This window comes from Python bivittatus, unplaced genomic scaffold, assembly GCF_059951505.1.
Source record: "Python bivittatus isolate LINGU-HERP-01145 unplaced genomic scaffold, Pbiv_v1 ctg000310_np1212, whole genome shotgun sequence".
NCBI classification, from domain to species: Eukaryota; Metazoa; Chordata; class Lepidosauria; order Squamata; family Pythonidae; genus Python; species Python bivittatus.
The window spans coordinates 12,775,851-12,794,402 of record NW_028277054.1 but is presented as its reverse complement, the minus strand read 5'-3'; the positions used below and the strand labels follow the sequence as shown (position 1 = coordinate 12,794,402).

At 45.0% G+C, this 18,552-nt stretch overlaps 1 protein-coding gene across 4 annotated transcripts in view; it reads right to left on the bottom strand.

The window, feature by feature from the left end:
• Window positions 1-284: 284 nt before the first annotated feature.
• FGR (FGR proto-oncogene, Src family tyrosine kinase) overlaps window positions 285-18,552 on the bottom strand; it is a 55,655-nt gene continuing 37,387 nt past the window's right edge. For 2 of the 4 annotated variants that reach the window (XM_088140139.1, XM_015889452.3), the window contains exons 6-13: window positions 16,644-16,747; window positions 14,427-14,576; window positions 11,645-11,809; window positions 9,012-9,191; window positions 7,666-7,742; window positions 7,332-7,485; window positions 6,256-6,387; window positions 285-4,860 (exon numbers count right to left, since the gene is read on the bottom strand). In XM_088140139.1, the coding sequence (XP_087996265.1) occupies window positions 4,649-4,860; window positions 6,256-6,387; window positions 7,332-7,485; window positions 7,666-7,742; window positions 9,012-9,191; window positions 11,645-11,809; window positions 14,427-14,576; window positions 16,644-16,747 (1,174 nt within the window). In that variant the 3' untranslated portion in view covers window positions 285-4,648. Of the gene's footprint in view, window positions 4,861-6,255; window positions 6,388-7,331; window positions 7,486-7,665; window positions 7,743-9,011; window positions 9,192-10,444; window positions 10,601-11,644; window positions 11,810-14,426; window positions 14,577-16,643; window positions 16,748-18,552 lie in introns of all 4 variants that reach the window. The other 2 variants (XR_015796018.1, XM_088140140.1) reach the window with 2 other exon arrangements.

Genomic DNA, 18,552 nt, shown 5'->3' with positions numbered 1-18,552 from the left:
GGGCTAAGCCCAAACCAAACATCAGGGATATCTGCAGAGGAATAAAGAAAATTAAGATGGCAGCCAGAACAACATGGTCTAAGCCATGCCCATTTTTACATGTTTGACATGTAATGCGTGTAAAAAGGATTAGGATTTTAATGACATTATGGCTACATTCTTGACTTTTTTCACATACCCCCATCAAACAAACCAATCTGTGGCCTAGGATTATATTGATCTTTGCTCTGATTTTATTCTGAAAACAGGCTTGTTCTGCTTGACAAAGATTCATACCCAGCCTCTCTTGTTAGAAAGGTTTATTTCTCTTTATGTACAATATTTTAAAAAAATCAACATTATAACAGAGCATAGAAAGGGGCAGCCCCTAGGCATTTGGATAATAACAACCAAAAAAAAAAATCTGGATTGGGCATGTAAACTTGCTTTATTTAACCATTTGCTTTCCATGTTCATGTGTGATCAGTATCCACAGCCTTCTCTTCAAGCAATGACACTTGACCAACCCATTCAAGACTGTGCTGTTGTTTTTGATGATTGTCTAACTCAGTGTTTCTCAACCTAGGCAACTTGAAGACGTGTGGACTTCAACTCCCAGAATTCCCCAGCCAGCATTGCTGGCTGGGGAATTCTGGGAGTTGAAGTCCACACATCAAGTTGCCTAGGTTGAGAAACACTGGTCTAACTATAAACCAGCAGTGGTTGCCCCCTGCCCAAAGGCTCTGCCCTCCCCTTCTCATCCTGGGCTTGTCTGCCCACCCCGCAAGGTCTGCAAGCATAGGATTTGTCTAGCTGTCCTATCAACGAATCAACCTTTTTGAAAGGGTTTTAGAACCATAACAGAGAAAATGTAAATGACTACATTTCCAGGATGGGAAGCCCGAGAGGGCAGCTCTCCAGAAGCCTGAAAAGTGAAGAAGCTTCATCCACTGCAAAGGCCACCACAAAGAAAAACATGGTCCTTAAGCAAAGAGAAGGTGGTCGGTGGATGGGCTCACAGGATGGAAGGACCCTACTGGATGGAAGCCTGCATCAAGGAGAGGAAAGCTAGTGACCTCCAACTCATTTGCTTGCTTGCTCATTGTCAGTGTACTCATCCTCCCCTCTGTCAAAGTACCTCATCTCCACTCCCAGAACTCTACATTTGTTGAATTGTAGATCTCAAGGTCATTGTGGAAAGCTTGAACAAATCCAGGTAAGTTGCTGATAGTCCACGGTAAGTGTTGGTCTTCAGCACCATAGGCAGCTGCCAAACTTCCCTTGGCCTAAAAGGTCCCATGGTGGACCTCTCATCCCAAACGGCTTGTCACTTGCCCAGCAACTTTTGCTTCTTGTCCTTCCGCTAAGGTGCTGTTGGGCTCACCCCCCTTTTCCTTTGGGCTGTAGGTCACTTGCATTCACACACAAGCAACTAACAAGTATGGAAAGGAAGGTTGGCCACCCAGTTCAGGGTCCTGGCATTAATAAGTAAGAACTGCTTCTTGAAGAAGCATATTGCAGCCCGCTGGGTCATTTCCATGCTAAGATACTTAAGCGCTGTTGAGGCACTTTTTCCCCCTCCATCAGCTAAATGAAGCATTGAAATGATGCTTTTATTTAATAGCTCTGTATCGTTTAGCATCCTCATTATCAAGGTCGTTGATGATGTTCAGCAACTGTTCCCCTGCAATTTTAACTGAAAGCTTCCTGCCTGCAAGTTCTGCTGCTTTTGCTTCTTGCTGTTCAGCATAACTGGGACTTAAATGATGAATCAGTTTCTGTTTCCTACAGAGGGGCAATGGCTTCAATTACTAGTACTCAGCCATTTATTTTTAAATAGAGAAATAGTACTGTTCAATTATTTTTAAAAGCACATTAAAAATGAAAGGATATTTACATCCTTCCCCGGCCTGATCAAGAGAAACAGATGCTGACTAAATGAGGAGGTAATGCATTGTACCAAAATCCAAAAAAGCAGCAGAATCAGCAGGCAGGAAGCTTTTAACTTAAGACACAGTAGCCCTTGGAAATTGTAATAATGCTTTTGCCTGTCTATGATAAACAGATCAGTGCAGCAACTGCATTTTATTAAAAGCTAAAAATATCAAAAATAATGGGGTGACACAAAACTATGGCATTCACAATTTTAGTTTATCTGGATGTTCTATAATGAATGAGCTAAAGATGGGAATTTCCAAGAAAGAAGTTAGTATGAATCTCACTCTTTTTTAGGAAGTAGAGTATGTATAATAATTACTGAACATCTTATTCATACGAATGTTATCCAGGTATGACTTACTCTACTCCCTCCCTGGGTCTCATTCTATGCCATCAGGAAGATGATCATGATTAATTCTGCCACAATCATATGGCATAAACTGGGAAAATGCTATCCTGCAAGAAGAAACACTGGCTTGGTTCACACACTGTACTAAACCATGGTTTGTCAACAGTTTAATGAATCATAATTTGCTGAGTTTACACAATATACCATGGTTTACAAACTAAAAGAACCCTGATCATAATCCTGCACACTGACCACAGTTAAGGATTTAATCTTTCATATTCTTACCTGAAAGGAAGCATTGCTAAATCATTGCCTGGTTCATCAATAATAAGCCATAATGTGGTGATCTGTTTAGCAACCATGGTTGAAATGAGCAATAACACTTATTTCTCAGTAAACCTGCATAGCTTTCAGAAATCAGCCCAGTGCAATGTAATAGTTCACGTGTTTCAGCAATTTCCAGTGTCCTGGCAGTATTTCAAATTACAGGGAGATGGAAATGAAGGGAAACTAATCTTTCACCCCTTGGATCTATGGCAGATTTTACTGTAGCTATTTCTGGACATCTACCACACTTGTCTTCTAAAATTTCTTCTGAAGCACTTCTTAGGACAGTTTGGGGAACAAGTGGCTCTCCAGATGTTCCTGGACTCCAACTTCCCAGCTAACAAGGACAATGATCAAGGATGATAGAATTTTAATCCAACCATACCTGGAAGGCCACAACTCTGACTTAGGACATTCTTTTATTGGTGTTGGAGTCATAGCTTTCCTCCAAAGATTATGGTTAGTGTCCTATGAATGATCTGTGGCGGATTCCTCAACACACTTGCCAGATTAGAGGATTCTTGTGCACAGGGAGAAAAAGTTAGTGGGAGATAACTGGGATATGGATACCAGATAAGCCAGCCTCTTCCAACCTGGTCCCTCCAAATGTGTTTGGGTTGTAATTACTGGCTAGGAATGTTGGACACTGCAGCCCCAGCACATCTGGTAAGGAACATCTGGAACAGCTCCCAGTTGACAAGCAAAAATCATTCATTTTCAAGGGATGGTGCACAAGCCCCCATCTGGTAAGGAGCCTCATCTTATTGTCAGAAGGCACCATGTGGCTATGGAGCAGACACTTCTCAGTTCCACATTAATCTGCTCAGAAACGTTCTCCTTCTGTAAAAAGGATCCAAAGCCTTTCTGGCACACAACTTCCCCTTAAGTTGTCCTAGGCAACACTGTCTGCTTCCCTTATGCACCACTGAACTAGGGCTATGTCCCGGCCCCTCTCCTTTTTGAAGTGCAGCCCCCAATATATCATTCAGAAGCCAAGCTGACCCTCACAAGAAAACAGCTGATACTGTTTGATCAACCTATAATGGATTCTGTATAAGTTCATTCTCATATCATGGTCGTAACTCATTGATTTCAAACACGATACGTACCCAGATAGTACCAAGTGATGGATTCAGAGCGTCAGGGCTAATGATGAGGGAGAAGAGATGTGGCCATCTTCCAGAATGTTGTAGGGGAGGAACAGAGTACCACAGCCATTCAGATTTTGCAGGACTTAAACATGCTTAACAAACCTAGATTGTTTGCCCAACGGCATCATGGCAGTTGGGGTTCCACAGCAACCTCCCATATGTGATGCCGTGGGACTACACCTCTCAGAATTCCCAGCCAGCATGGCCTTTGCAAGCTGATGAATTCTGAGAGTTGCAGTCACAATACATCTGGAGGGCACTGGTTGCAGGATGGCTAGATAACGTATTTCATTGTGCAAAGTTCTTTATCCTGTGGTCCTGCAGCCATCCTGTCCTTATCCTTACTGGCTGCAGCAGGGTTAGGGAAAAGGTGCGTTCGAACATTTGAGGCTACAACTCCCCCAATGCCTTGTTGTTGGCTGGAATCAATGGGGGTTGAAGTACAAAGCCTCTTCAGAGCACCCCAGGGGTTCTTTCAAGGGCCAAAGGTTCTCCAATGTTAACACAGAAGTAGCTTAATTAAGAGAGGATGCACTATTAAACAAACAAATAAATACCTCTCCTGCCATCTATAGCCTTGGCGGCTCCTCCTCCTCCTCCTCCTCCTCCCCATCTTTTTTAATCTCCAAAAATTGGCATGGCAGCTATTCAGGATGAGGCAGAATTTAAAACACAAAATCACAATAATAAAAAAGCAATAGTCCCAAAGGGGAATAAAATTAAAATTAAAAGAAAGAGAAAGAGAAAGGAACCTAATCCCAGTTCTACAAAACGGGACCCTCAGCTCCTGGCACTGGACAGGGAAGAGATTTTCTCAGTGTGTCCCAGCCTCAACCCACACTTGAGAGAGATCCCCAAAGAGTGAGCTCTCCATGGTCACAATCCTGGTTGGGAGCCCCATCAGTTACAGTTGGTTGTCTCCTGGCTGATACTGAGGCTCTGTAGCAGTGAAGTAGTCTTCTAGAAATGATTGGAGGTATTCAAAAGTGGGGCGCTCCTCAGGCTCCTTCTTCCAGCACTGCACCATCAGATCGTGCAACGAGGGGGGGCAATTCCCAGGACATGGCATGCGGTAACCCCGTTCCACTTGTTCCAACACCTCCCGGTTGTTCATGCCTGACAAGAGAAAGACTTAGTGGTGGGGTGGTCCTATCATGAGTCTCTATGAAATCAAGGGAGAGCTAGTTTGGTTTGGTGTAGCGGTTAAAACCACTTCGCTAGAAATCAGGAGACCATGAGTTTTAGTCCCATTTTAGACATGAAGCCAGCTGGGTGACTTTAGGCCAGTCACTCCCTCTCAGCCCTAAGAGGAAGGCAAGGGCAAACCACTTTTGAAACTGTTGCCAAGACTGACTCAAAGGCACATACACACATACAGAAAGTAAAATCAAGAAGAGAACCAGCATGTGCAGGTAGTTCTCACTTAATGACCAGAATAGGGACTGACAATTGGTCGTTAAGTGGGGTGGTCATTAAGCGAGTCACCACATGACTGGACCCAATTTTACGACCATTTTTATGATGGTTGTTAAGTGAATCATGTGGTCATTAAGTGAACTGTGTGATCATTAAGCGAATCCAGTTTCCCCAATGGATTAGTTTTGCCAGAATTTGCTTAACGACCACATGATTCACTTAATGACCAGGGTGATTTGCTTAACGGCTGTCATAAAAAAGGTTGCAAATCATGATCACGTGACCACGGGGGTGATGCAATGGTTTGCAATGGTCGTGTCAGTACAGGTCATAAAGCACTTTTTCCTAGGCTAACTTTGAATTGGCGTTAAACAAATGGTCGTTAAGTGAGGACTACCTGTAATTCAGAGTCTGCAGACAGATTGGATACCGTGGGGGCATGATCCACTGCAAAATTTGGTAAATCAAGCCACATCAAAAAGACAGGAGCTATGCAAGGATACACAGAGCTGGGTTTGTATAACACACTAACTCAAGTGTGCAAAAAATGTACTTCCCATACCCCAATAAAATAGGTGGGGGGCTAAAATTTGGCCTTTAGGGGGATTTTTCCAGAGTTTGTGAAGTTCTGAGAGGCAAAAAATATGTGCTTTGCAGAGCCACTTTACCTCTTCTTTACCCTCCCAACTACTTCTCCACACAAATCAGGTCAACTCTGGATCTGGGTCGCACTGACTTTTGGAATACAGTCCCCAATCAACTGCATGAATACTGAGATGGCCTTCAAGCCTGCAGAAGTTGCTCAATCCTAAACCAAACCAGGAGCAGATTAACTAGTGTTTATCAAACAAAGCACAGCTGATTAGGTTCAGACAGTACCCCATACAAGAAGCTAAAAGCATAAAAGTTGCTAAAATTGCACCAACTGCAATGGCTAGATTGCATCAAATGCTGAACTCAACCCAAACCAACCATATTATGGTTCAATGCATTATGTAAACCAAAAGGGCAATTCCATTTCAAAAAAGGACTTATGGCACCAGTGAATGTTGCAACAGTTCCCCTCTATGATGAAGGCAGCCTCTCCAACTTTACCTGGGTAAGGTACTCGGCCCTTGGTCACCAGCTCTGTCAAAAGGATGCCGAAAGACCACACATCTGACTTGATGGTGAACTTGCCATAGAGAGCGGCTTCCGGAGCTGTCCACTTGATGGGAAATTTGGCACCTATTGGCAAGGAGGTGGAATTAAGAGGTTAAGATCATACAGAAGGAGATGCTACCTGGATGAGAAAGGCCCATACTTTCTCCACTGTGGGAGAAAGATCACCAGTGAATTTAAAACAGACTTCTTAGCACAGATCATACCAGCCTCTCCCCTCAAGAAGTAAAGCCAGCAAAGAGAAAGTCTTCTTAATTTACCTTGTCAGAAATCTCCAGCACCAACTGGGACAATCAAGGAACAAGTCCCTCTGAACTCTGATCAGTAAGGTTTAGAAGGGCTAAGGTGACAACACAAGGATTCCAACCACTATTTTTGCATCCAAATGTGAACCTCATGTACAACAAAGCAAATAACTTCTCGCTTGCTTTTTCCTGCTATAGGATGGAGGAAGCCTGTTTCTTTTAAGAAGATGGGCCGGTCTGCAACTGGACCCGATTTACACAACAGCCACTAGGAGCATGAGAATCCAGTTTCACATGGCTGAAATTGGGCTCTAAGCTGGAGATCAGCCACATCCTTCCAGATCTTACTGACAATTTGTGGCATGGTCCTCTCGGCTGAATCAGTAGTCTTGAAGTACCATCAGTTTGCCACTTCTAGATTCACTACTCCTTCTGCAAACCTCAGACTGCTTCTAGAATATTGTGTCCAGTTCTGAAGCACCACATTGTAGGAAGGACATTGATAAGTTTTAGAAAGGACTTCTGGAGGTCACTTGGTTGCCTTTGTCTGCATCATAGAAAGACCACTGCTCAGTGGAAGTTTCTGTCTTGCACAAAGAAGTCCTCAGGTTCAGTATGGCACCTCCTGCTAAAATGCCAATGAGAAAACCTCTCTCCGCCCAAGAGCACAAACAGCATCTGTCAATCAATGATTAATTGTACAAATAGCCTAGCCTGCTGAAAGGTGACTCTTTCTTCTGCTCCAGGGTGCCTCTGAGAGTTTACCTTGGCGAGCCGTGTATTCGTTGTCTTCAATGAGTCGGGCCAAGCCGAAGTCAGCAATTTTACACACAAGGTTGTCACCCACAAGGATGTTGGCAGCACGCAAATCCCGGTGGATGTAATTCATTCGCTCAATGTAAGCCATTCCAGCTGCAATCTGGATTGTGTGCAGAAGCAGAAAGGCAGTGATGAGATGGCACAGGAGACTCAATTGTTGCAGCTCCTTCTGTTCTCGTTTAGGACAGCCTTTTCTCCCCCCCACCCCCAACTGGGTCAGTAAATTATGCTCCCAATTCCCAGAGTGACCACTGAGATTGCCCCCTGCCCATCAGGTTACCTGCGCTGCCATGTCCACCAGTTGGGGCAACTTCAAGAAATGACCATCTCCATCTTTCAAAAAATCTAACAAACTACCTGTGGGAGAGAAGAGGTGGGAAATCAGCAAGGCAACATCTTGGTAGGATCCTTTCCCTATAATCCACTTCCAGCAGTTGTCTACTAGCTGCTGACTCGAGTTCTTTTCTGCTTTTCTTAGAACAAATATTTGTGAAGGACATAGGATCCAACTGTGTATCTGAGGCAAAACACTGGAAATCCATTCCCCAGCCTCTTCTAACTTTCTACTCTAAATGTGTCAGGACTACAGTTCCCATCACACCAAGCTCCATAAGTCTAGTAACACTGGAGGACACCAGGTGAAGGAATTTAAGCTAGTCTAGGGGTGAATATGTTCTCAGACTGGTGGGCCCATCTGGAATTTTGAGAGCTTGCCAAAATGGCTAGTGGGATGAACATGGGAGGGCACAAAATCTGAAATTCAACAGTTGGATTTGCTCTTCAGCACCCTGATTTTGCCCCTCCTGCCTGGGATGGAGACCCTATCCCTAGGCTACTTTTGGGGGGGGGGGGCTGTAGGAAGGAGGGGACTTAATGGCCAAGTACAACACAAGCATGAAGCTAGAGCCACAAACTGCTTTTATTATCTAAGAATTTTCACAGGACCGATGTTGAAATAATGATACTGTTACAGATTGCCATGTTCTTTTGCAGGGTGCCAGGTTCACATTTAATTTTAATTAAAAAGACAACCCCCCCCCCGTCTTTTAAGGCAGGACACGTGGCAGAAAGTAAGAGATGTCTGTAAGCATCCTGAGGCCCATGGGCACCATGTTGCCTCTGCTGTATCACTTTCCCTTTCTTGAGAAAGGAACACACTTTGGGAAGGGTGATCTTAAAGGAGAAAGATGTTCACTTGGTTCTCTCCATGGTGCTGCTGTCTCCATCACCCACGTGCCTTGAGAACACTGTATTCCTAACATGTGAATGCAGGACCCTCTCAAGGTCTTCCATCCAAGTTTCTGAACTGTGGCAGGGATTCCACTCCAATCCTTGAATCAAGTCTCTCTGAATTGATTCAGATTTGGACGCCTTTTGTGGCTGAATGCACACCAGCCCTTTTAACATCTAAGAAACAAGGGCTTGATTTGGACAATTTGGTGTGAACAAAGTCAAGTCACTGAATCAAATTTCTGAACTGACTCAAGAGTTTGAATCAGACTGACTTGATGGTTCAAACTGAATCAACAGTTCCAACTTCACACAATTCACAGAGGCCTGCTGGTTGGCCACCTTACTGCCCACCCGACTAGAGGGGTCACTGCCACCGGAGGTAGCTCATCTAACCTTGGCTCATGAACTCAGTAACAATGTAAATGGGCTCTTCTGATACCACAGCATACAGCTGCACCAGTTTGTCATGCCGTAAGCGCTTCATGATCTGGGCCTCCTCCAGGAAGGCTTCTGGAGACATGGTCCCAGGTTTCAGCGTCTTCACTGCAACTTTGGTGGTACCATTCCAAGTGCCTGGAACCAGCAAGAACCAGGAGCAGGGTCACTGAAGACAGAAAGGACAGGAGCCCAGAATCTGTAGCCTCCCCCACCCCAACTTTATGGAAATGGACATGGCTGAAAAAAGTCTAAGTTCAGCATCCTCCAACCCAGTGCCCTCCAGATGCATTGGGATTTCAGTTCCTAGAATCTCTAGCCAGCAGGTCCATGATCCTGGGAATTCCCCCAACTCATTCTGGGAGCACAAAGTTAGGGACAGCTGACTTAAACAACTGAAATGAAATGAACAACAACAAAATGAGATGAGGAAGAAATGATGTGACAGGAATGCCCCCATGCTGAAGAGCTCAATTCAAAAGAAGCCATTTCCCATAGCTAACATGTTCTTGGATATGTATATCCTTCTTAAGGTTCAGCTTTCCAAACCGGCCTTTTCTGGCAGGAGCTACACTATGGGTTTACTTCTTTTTAACAGATGCAACAATAGTTGGATGCCCCATGTTATCCAACACTGGGTTAATAACATGTTCTCTAAATGTGGATCTTTAAATAGCAGGTATCAGAAGGTTGTTGTGGCATTTCCACAGGGACCCATTTTTTACAAAGGGACAATCAAAATAAAATAAAAATGAATAAAACAAAGCAAAAATTGGAGGAAAGAAACAGTTGAAGGAGGGAAGATCCAAAACGGCTCAGTTAGGAGCTTAGTAGATCTGAGTCCTTACTGTTGGGGAGGAAATGTAAAAGCAGAGGAAGAAATGGAATGGTGCATCCTGGAAATTGGCATGGCTGGTTGGCTGGGACCAGGACCAGAATCTCTGCCCTGCAGTATTTTATATAGGTCTTGCACTTTCAGTCTATGGGAAAGGAACATAGGCAATTCTTGTTGGGAGAAAGAGATGCTATTAAGTCACATGGTAGCCACATGATCCAGAAAAAAGATGTGGTTGCTTTAAAGAGTTGCAGACAGGTGCTTTAAAGAGTTGCAGACTCATGCTCCTGCAAGCTCTAAAGCACCTTCCTGGAACTGAATCCAATACACTACATAGCCCTAGTGTGCTCTGCATGCAAAGCATGGGTTTTCTTCTCCCCTGAATTTTCCCTTCCCAAATGAAGCAGAGTGGCAAGATTCATATTCTGATGGGTCTCATCAATGATCTCCAAGCATAGTCTGAATCTAAAATGTGCCCTCCTGCAGGGGAGGGTACCCATCTTGTCCATGTGTGCCCTCCAACAATGATGCAGAAAACCCCGGTCCCTTGCCTTACCCATCCACACATCTCCGAAACAGCCCATGCCAAGCTTCTGGTCAAAGTGGATGGACTCACGCCTGATCTCCCATGCATCTTTAGACAGTCCCATAGTCTGGGGCCTTAGAGTGGGGCAGACTTTGGTTAGGAGGTGGCAGAGACCATCATTGAACTCTGTAAGGGGTGGAATGAGGGAGGGTGGAGAGATGGGATGGAATGAGATGAGATGGGGAAATGGCGTGATGAATGAAGCATGCACCCCGGAGAGGCGGCTGGAGCTGAGTGGAGGATGAGAAGGAGCAGAGCACAGGCAGCAATATTAATTGTAACCACCAGGTGGTGCCCTTGGCTTACTTTTAAAGCATCAATGAAACACCACATTCCTGTATCTTCAGTGCACATGTTGAAGAGAGATTTGGGGCATGGTCAAACTTGTCTGCTAAAGTCTCCACTACTCTATCCTGGTAACCTTTGGATTCCACTACTGAAATCAAATGCAGGCTATTTTCAAAAAGTACCTGTAAGCTAATGTCTAGTTCAGAATACAGACGTAACATGGTAGCATGAATGTTTGAGCCAGAAGGTCATCTGATCACAAATCAGTCACTGCTTTAACTTAGATCACAGGCACCATCAGGACCACCTCCAGATTGCCTTCCAAGGCTTTTAAGAATGCAAGAAGGGTTGTCCCAACTCAGACAAAACCCCTATCAAATTCTATGTTCTTTCCTCACAGGAGAGAAGCCATCCAGATGCCATGGATTAAGAATCCCACAAGAAGCACATGGTTATAATAACGCTCTCTCCTCTGGTAATCAGAGACATCTGCTGCCTCCCATGCTGGAGCTTATAGAGAATCAGGCTTCATAAACACTGTAAGACTCTTTCCATTGTGAGTTTCTCTAACTCTCTTTGAAAGGCCTCCAAGTTGGCAGCCATCCCTACCTCTTGTGGCAGCGAGTTCCGTTGTTTAAATACCTATTGTCTGAAGGACTTCCTTTAATTCATTCTGCATCTTCTCCCAAGTCCTTCTGCCCCATGACTTCTCCATACTGAAAGGAATGCTGAAATCCTAGGAGAAAGACTTAAGGACGTGGAATTTCCCCTTCCTTTATCACGGGGGCAGCATCTGCAAGTCCCCCCCCCCAGTCCCCACGGCCTGGCCAGCTCCTTCTCTTCCTCCTCTCTTCCGCACAGCCTCCCAATGACTGGTCATACCCATCCACACTTCCCCGAACTGCCCATTGCCCAGTTTCTTGATGAGCTGCAGCGATTCGCGAGGGATCTCCCAAACGTCTTTGGTTTTCACGGACAGGTCTGCCAGTTTGGGCATCCCCTTGGGGCATGGCACGGCCAGGCGGCAACACAATCCTGCAGCTCTCTCTTTGCACAAGAAGCCCCCAAAACCAAGGAAAGGGGGGGGGAGAAAAAGCAAGAGATGCATCACGGGAGCAGGGAGGCGAAAGAGAGAGAAACAAAGGATGATCAGATGAGAACAAACTGGTTCCATTATTTTTATTTTTCATAATGTCCAAATTAAAAGGCGAAAGAAAAAAAGATTACAGTGAAAGTATGAGAAATAGAAGAATTGCAAAAGGAAAAAAGCAGTAGAAATGCAGATTAGAAAATAGAAAAAAAGAAAAAAAACAGAAGAAAAGATACAAACATATGCGGACATTTAACGAAGCAATTTCTGACTTCTTTTGCAAAGGATATATACAAAAACCCTTTCATACAACCCTTGTTTAACTTTATATTAGATGAGAACAAACTGGAAAGCAGCAAGGGGGAAAACTTTATTCCCCACCACTCAGTCCTCAGCCCAGAGAGAGTTATTGGTGCTTGCAGAAAGGCAGCAGAGGACTCTACTGTCATGACACACCTGTTGAAAGTAACCTTCAGAAAGATTATTTTGCTTCAACTTTTTGGGAAAGGAGTGATGGAGCCGTAATTGAGAGCTGGGGGAAAACGTGGTTTGCCCTTCAGGATGTGATATCCATTCTAATTAAAGTCACTAGGAGAGCCACTTTGGATTGAATCCTCTTTTGGGGGGGATCTAAAATCTTTGGCTTTTCCATTGCACCACGGAAGCTCTGGGGAAACGTCTCAGTTATCCTCACTTTGGATGTACAAATGCTGACTATTGCTTTTAGTTGGGCTTGCTATCTAGCCTGGCACTTTTTCAATCCGCTTGTCGATAATTATTCCCCATCTTTTCTTCCCCTTTGGAAAGTAAAATAGGAGAGAAACCAGGAAAACAGGGAGTTTTTAAAAGTATTGCCAAAGTGGGAAGATTGACCTTTGCAAGCCTCTGCACGCCAAATTCAGGAACAGACTTCTGAGCTGGTAGCCCTGGATACTTTGAAGGGACATACATTGGATACTATTTTGCCCTTCTTCGTGTTTATTTAATAAACATTTGTTTACAAGTAGTTCTCGACTTACAACGACAATTGGGAGCGGAATTTCTGTTGCTAAGTGATGTGGTCGTAAAGCACGACAGCATCGCTTAGCGTCAGCAATCCCTGAAGTCTCAGTTGCTGTTGTTAACTGAATCCCACGGTCGTTAGGCAAGGCAACTAAAGTCAGTGGGGAAGCTGGCAGGAAGTTGCAAGTCCCAGGCCCACAGGCAGGTAAGTGGCTGCTGCTGGGTGGGGGACAGAGCGAGAGGGGGTGCGGGGGAGGTGCATGGGGAGGGTTGAAGGATCGCGCAATGGGGTGTGCGATCGGTGTGGGTCAGGGAGGGTGCATGGGGGTGTGAAAGTGGCTGGCGCAGTGCAAGTGCAGGGGGCTTAGGGAGGTTGTGCAGGTGGGGGAGACTTACCCCAGCAACTTGCGACCTTTCCTGCCAACTTCCCCACTGACTTTCTGAGAAAGCCAGCAGGGAAGGTTGCAAATGGTGATCACGTGATTGTGGGCCGTTTGGCAACCGGTTATAAATGTGAATGGTTTGCCAAGCACCCAGATCATGATCACATGACCATGGGGATGCTGGGACAGCTGGAACTCCAAGGACCGGTCATAACCACCATTCATTCAGTACCATCATAACTTGGAACAGTTGCTGACCAAATGGTCATAGGTTGAGGACTACCTGTATTTGTTTAATAGCAACAGAACCCTGGCCAAATCCAGGTTAAGATGACAACAGGAAAGATGAGTGGAGCCTTACCCTTCCCTGAATCCATTTTTAAGAAACATTCACTCCTGTGGATGGCTGCACAAGGCCTGAATCTATGACTAGCCAAAGCAGCCTCACTGGTTGCAGAACACACTCAGCCATAAACTGATCAGCCACCATTTAGCATATGGGGTGCTGTGCAACTTCAGTCTGTTTGATTTGTCCCTGAACCATGACAGAGGAGCCCTAACAATCCTGAAGGTACAGACGAAGGGCTCCTGAAAACACGAGTCCTAGTACTTTTTTCCCAATAAAATAACCCTCCACAACCACCCCCAAAAAATATCTCAAGGAGGAGCCCCAAAGAGCAGGAACTGGCACCTGAACTTCCATCTTTCTCCTGCCAGTCTCTTGCTGTAAAGAGCTACAGAGATGGCCTTGGGGGAAATATTCAGAAGCTCTTACAAAAACAAAAAGGGCGAAAGAATTCCCTGAGCTCTGGGACAGGAGGTAAAATTAGGAACAGGCTCAGGCTGGCTCCTCCCTGACTCAGTGGGGTATAAGAGGGAGGGGAGGAAAAACACTATCAGACTTGCAAGAATCCTGCAAGTCTTGTTATTATTTCCTATCTCAGGGTTTCTCAACCTTGGCCACTTTAAGACGGGTGGATTTCACCCATATGCTGGCTGGGGAATTCTGGGAGTTGAAGTCCACCCATCTTAAAGTGGCCAAGATTGAGAAACCCTGGCCTATCTCAATCAAGCTTAGTACTAGTCTTCTTGTGGCATCTGTTTCCTGAACTGGACAACCTTGAAGGGCTGACACTTTGTGGACCAATCCTGACACCCTCCCCCCACCCACAAATCCATTGCTCTTTACCTCTGTAATGCTGCACCAGCTGTTGCACAGTCTCAAACTGGGTCCGGGTGGTGATGTAGTAGCCACCGCTGTCCAGCTTCCGGATCTTGTAATGCTTGACGTGGTCCCCCTTCATCTCATCCCAATCCCTGATAGACAGCGAATAGGCACCTAGGAAAAAGAGATGGGAAGCAGAAGTGGGTTGTTTGGGGGCAGCCTTATTTTGGATTATACATATTTCTGCAGATGTCACTGAACTGCAATTCTCAAAGGCTCCGGGCAGAGTGGCCAACTGCAAGGCATGCTGGGGACTGTAGTTTAGCCTCACTGATCAACATATTCCTTGCCTCCCCAGATGTAGGACCTCAGTTAATAGGATGTAGATGGTGATATACCAAAGATGACAACATTTTAGGGAATGTTGAAAGTCACTCATGTGTGCTTCAGTCTGATGTACGCTTATAATTAACCCAATAAGGCCATTCAGTTTTTTGCTTAATCTGTAAAACCCTGAAAGATTTGTGGCCTGGACACCTTAAGGACTTTCTTCATCCCAAATATTCTTCCCTGAAAGCTCCAATCGATATCTGAGGCCCCACTTTGCAATTGGTAGTAAGGCAGGGGCGAATTGGAAAGAGATGTTTTCCACAGTGGCCCAGCCTTTCCGATTATGCTCCAAGTATTCCTCCATACACAGTTTATTTAATTAGAGGAAAGGGAGAGCATATTGTTTTGTTTACCCTTGTATAAGTGTGCACGTCCCCAATCCTGATTAAGACCACCTTGCTTGCAGAAGGCTTACCTCTTCCCCCAACACCAGAACACCACAGGCAGACTCAAACAAAGCCCCACCCCCTAACCCCCCAATACCAGTGGATTTTCTCTTTTTCTAAATCTTCTTTCTTTTCACTGGGTGGCCTTGCCTGGAACCAGGACCTCACATATTCACACTGGCAGAAGCAGAATCTGCGCCTGTAGAATATTGGGTATTTTAGCCCTACAACAAAGCTATTCACAAAAGTCTACGCTCTGTGTTTTGAGTTTGAGAGGTATTTCCTATTGTTTGTCATGCTGTTTTTATATGTTTAGATCAGTGTTTCTCAACCTCAGCCACGTTAAGATGGGTGGACTTCAACTCCCAGGATTCCCCAGCCAGCATGCTGGCTGGGGAATCCTGGGAGTTGAAGTCCACTCATCTTAACGTGGCTGAGGTTGAGAAACACTGGTTTAGATCAACTTTCCGCACCCTGGTGGTTTCCAGATGTGTTGGATACAAGCTATGGCTCCCTTCCTGATTGGAAAGTGGCCACTGAGAAATGGCTGAGACAGGAGACGGCAGTGTGTCTCAGGAGCTGAATGGGTACCCCAAAGTGGGTTTTGTGTGACTTGCAATTCAGAAGCCTTTCTTTCATTCTAGTTGGAAAGGGACTCCACACAGTGAAAGATAGATGACACATCACTTGCTCTGTTCTCAGGACTAACCCAGGAAATGTTGTACTTGGGACAAAAATAAGATGGCACCCTTTGTCAATGGCAGTTGCCTCCATGTTTGCAACCCAGATCTTTTCATGAGCAACAGCCGATCCGTCTGGGTGGGAAATCTTTCTTCCACCGAATGGGCAGACGAATGCTGTGCTCATCAGCCTTGCAATTTCTCAAAGGCTGCCTTGGGCGATGAGTTTTCTCCTGGTGCTTGAGAACTTCTAATTTTGCTGGTGATATTTTTCAGCTTTCAGTATCATTGGAGGCAGCAGAATATATTATTTTTGGCGGGGGGTGTTTTTGTAGGGTGCAACTTCCAGTCATTCTACTGCCCTAACCATGGCTGCTGTTTCTTAGCCTAAAAAGCGTGCTAGGAGGAGTCCCTTCCAGATGTCTTCTCTGAGGATTTAATGGAAGAAGTCTCTGGGGCACAATGAGAGATGGGACCTTCTCTCTCTCCCTTACACACATACAGCTAAGTGTGAGAACACCACCCTCCACCCATGAGAATATTATCGAAATTCTCATCTCCTTAGAAGTTTCCAAAGCAACTTCTTTATCACTGAATCCAATAAGACCAGGTAGAAAAAAATGCAAGATGATACTTTTTCTCCGGGCATTAGATGGGACTCCATCCTCCAGCAGACTGGAAGATAGCAGCCTCAGCTATGAGGGAAATCTGGAAACACTGCACACCATTCTGCTTCCCCATGGCTTGCTAGAAGGTAAGGGAAAGAGGGTGAAGTCCCATAGTACCTTTGGTGGTTTCGCTCTCGCGGATGAGAAAGGTCCCCCGGGGGTTGCCATGGCACAGCAGCTGTCTTTCAGCATCCTTGCGGCCAATCTTCCCAAAGTACCACCTGGGGAAGGAAGAAGACGAAACCGATCCTCACCCACGCCTACCATAAAATGGGAACTAAAAGTAAATCCCACACAAATTTTTCATTGTAAGCCGCCTAGAGTCACTTTATTGTGAGATGGGCGGCTATATACATGTGAGAAATAAATAAATAAAGGTATAAGGTGCAAATAGTGGGAAAGAAACAGAAAGAATGGTTCCCTTCTCACCACATGCTTAACCTGACTACTGAATTAATGCAAGACGTTGAACATGAGCGAACAAAACGGCCTGGGTTAGGAGCCTAGGTTAAAAGAACAAATTAAGCGAGTCCAGTATATGGTGCACGTCCAAGTGGTAGATTTGTTACTGATCTCAGTTAAATGCGTTTATATATTTATTTATTCATTTGAGTTATATTGCCACCCATCTCACATAAGCGACTCTGGGCGGCTTACACTAAAAACAATAAAATACTTGATACAAAATAAAAAGCAAAAACATAGCAGCCGAGCTTCATAAATAACCATTGGCCAAGCCAAGGGATGGGCTCTATCATACTCCCTGGGCACAAAACCAAGTTTTCAGGGCTTTATGGAAGGCCAGCAGCGTCGGGGCTAACCTAATCTCAGGTGGAACGATGCTCCACAGTGTTGTGTGAATGCAGACAAATATTTCACTGAGTCAGAGGCAGATTTTAAAGGCGTAATCATTGCCTAGAGACAACCAAAAGGGTTTCCTGGTAGGCTGGAAAAATGTGAAAAGCCCTGCCTGATCAGGATGGGTGATCCTTGGTTAGATAGAAGGTACAGTTAACAGTCTGGGGACTGTTGCTTTTGGGGTCAGTGGACAGCAGGGGATAGTCTGATGTTCCAACTCAGGTGGGACCACGTTTTCCTGTTTTATTTGGGCAAATTCTTTGTGCTGCAGCCCATTTTAGGATTATGCTGCGGTTTTTATGTATCCCAATGGAAGGAATAGAGCCAATTTGGTGTAGTGATTAATCACCAGGCTAGAAACTGGGAAACCGTGAGTTCTAATCCTGTCTTAAGCACAAAGCCAGCTGGGTGACCTTTCTCTCAGCCCCAAGAAGCAGGCAATGGCCAACCCCTTCCAAAAATCAAGAAAACTGCAGAGACTACTCCAGGCAGTCACCAGGAGTCAACACTCACTTGAAGGCACCCCCCCACCCAAAAAAGGAAGGAAACATGGCCATGTGCTCAGAGGAGGCTCCAGGTAATGTAAAAAAAAAAAAAAGGTTTTGGGGGCAAATAAAGAGATATAGCCCATTCCTGAGAGAGAAGGTTCTGTGCTACATGGAACAATGACTCCAGTTCAAACACTATGGAACCCAAAAGAGGAAATGAAAGAGAAAAGAGTCTGTTGAATATGAGAGACGGCTAACACTTCCCTGGGAAGCAGCCCTGTCTTCACCTAAAATGCCCTGGGAGTAATGGAGACTGAGCTTTACTCTAGATCCATTTCTGCTGTCAAGCGAGTAGCCGTCAAGCCCCTGACCGCAGCTCACAACCAAGGAAACTAGATCCTCACATTCGTCAAATTAATTACTGAATCTTGGAAACCACATACACATACTTCATTTATCAGTGGGTGATTTAAGGCAAGGTCTTCTTGATAACTTTGATCTTCTTCCTAACTATCTCCTGGCTCACGTGGAGGTTGCCACCCATCTAGCAAATACAAAAGGAAGATCTATCTGTTCTTGTTACACAATCCTTCGGAAATGTCCATCATGCTCCCAGGCTCAGAGAATTCAATTACAGTACCTTTGCCAAATTTCACTGGATATTTTTTTAAAGACCTCTC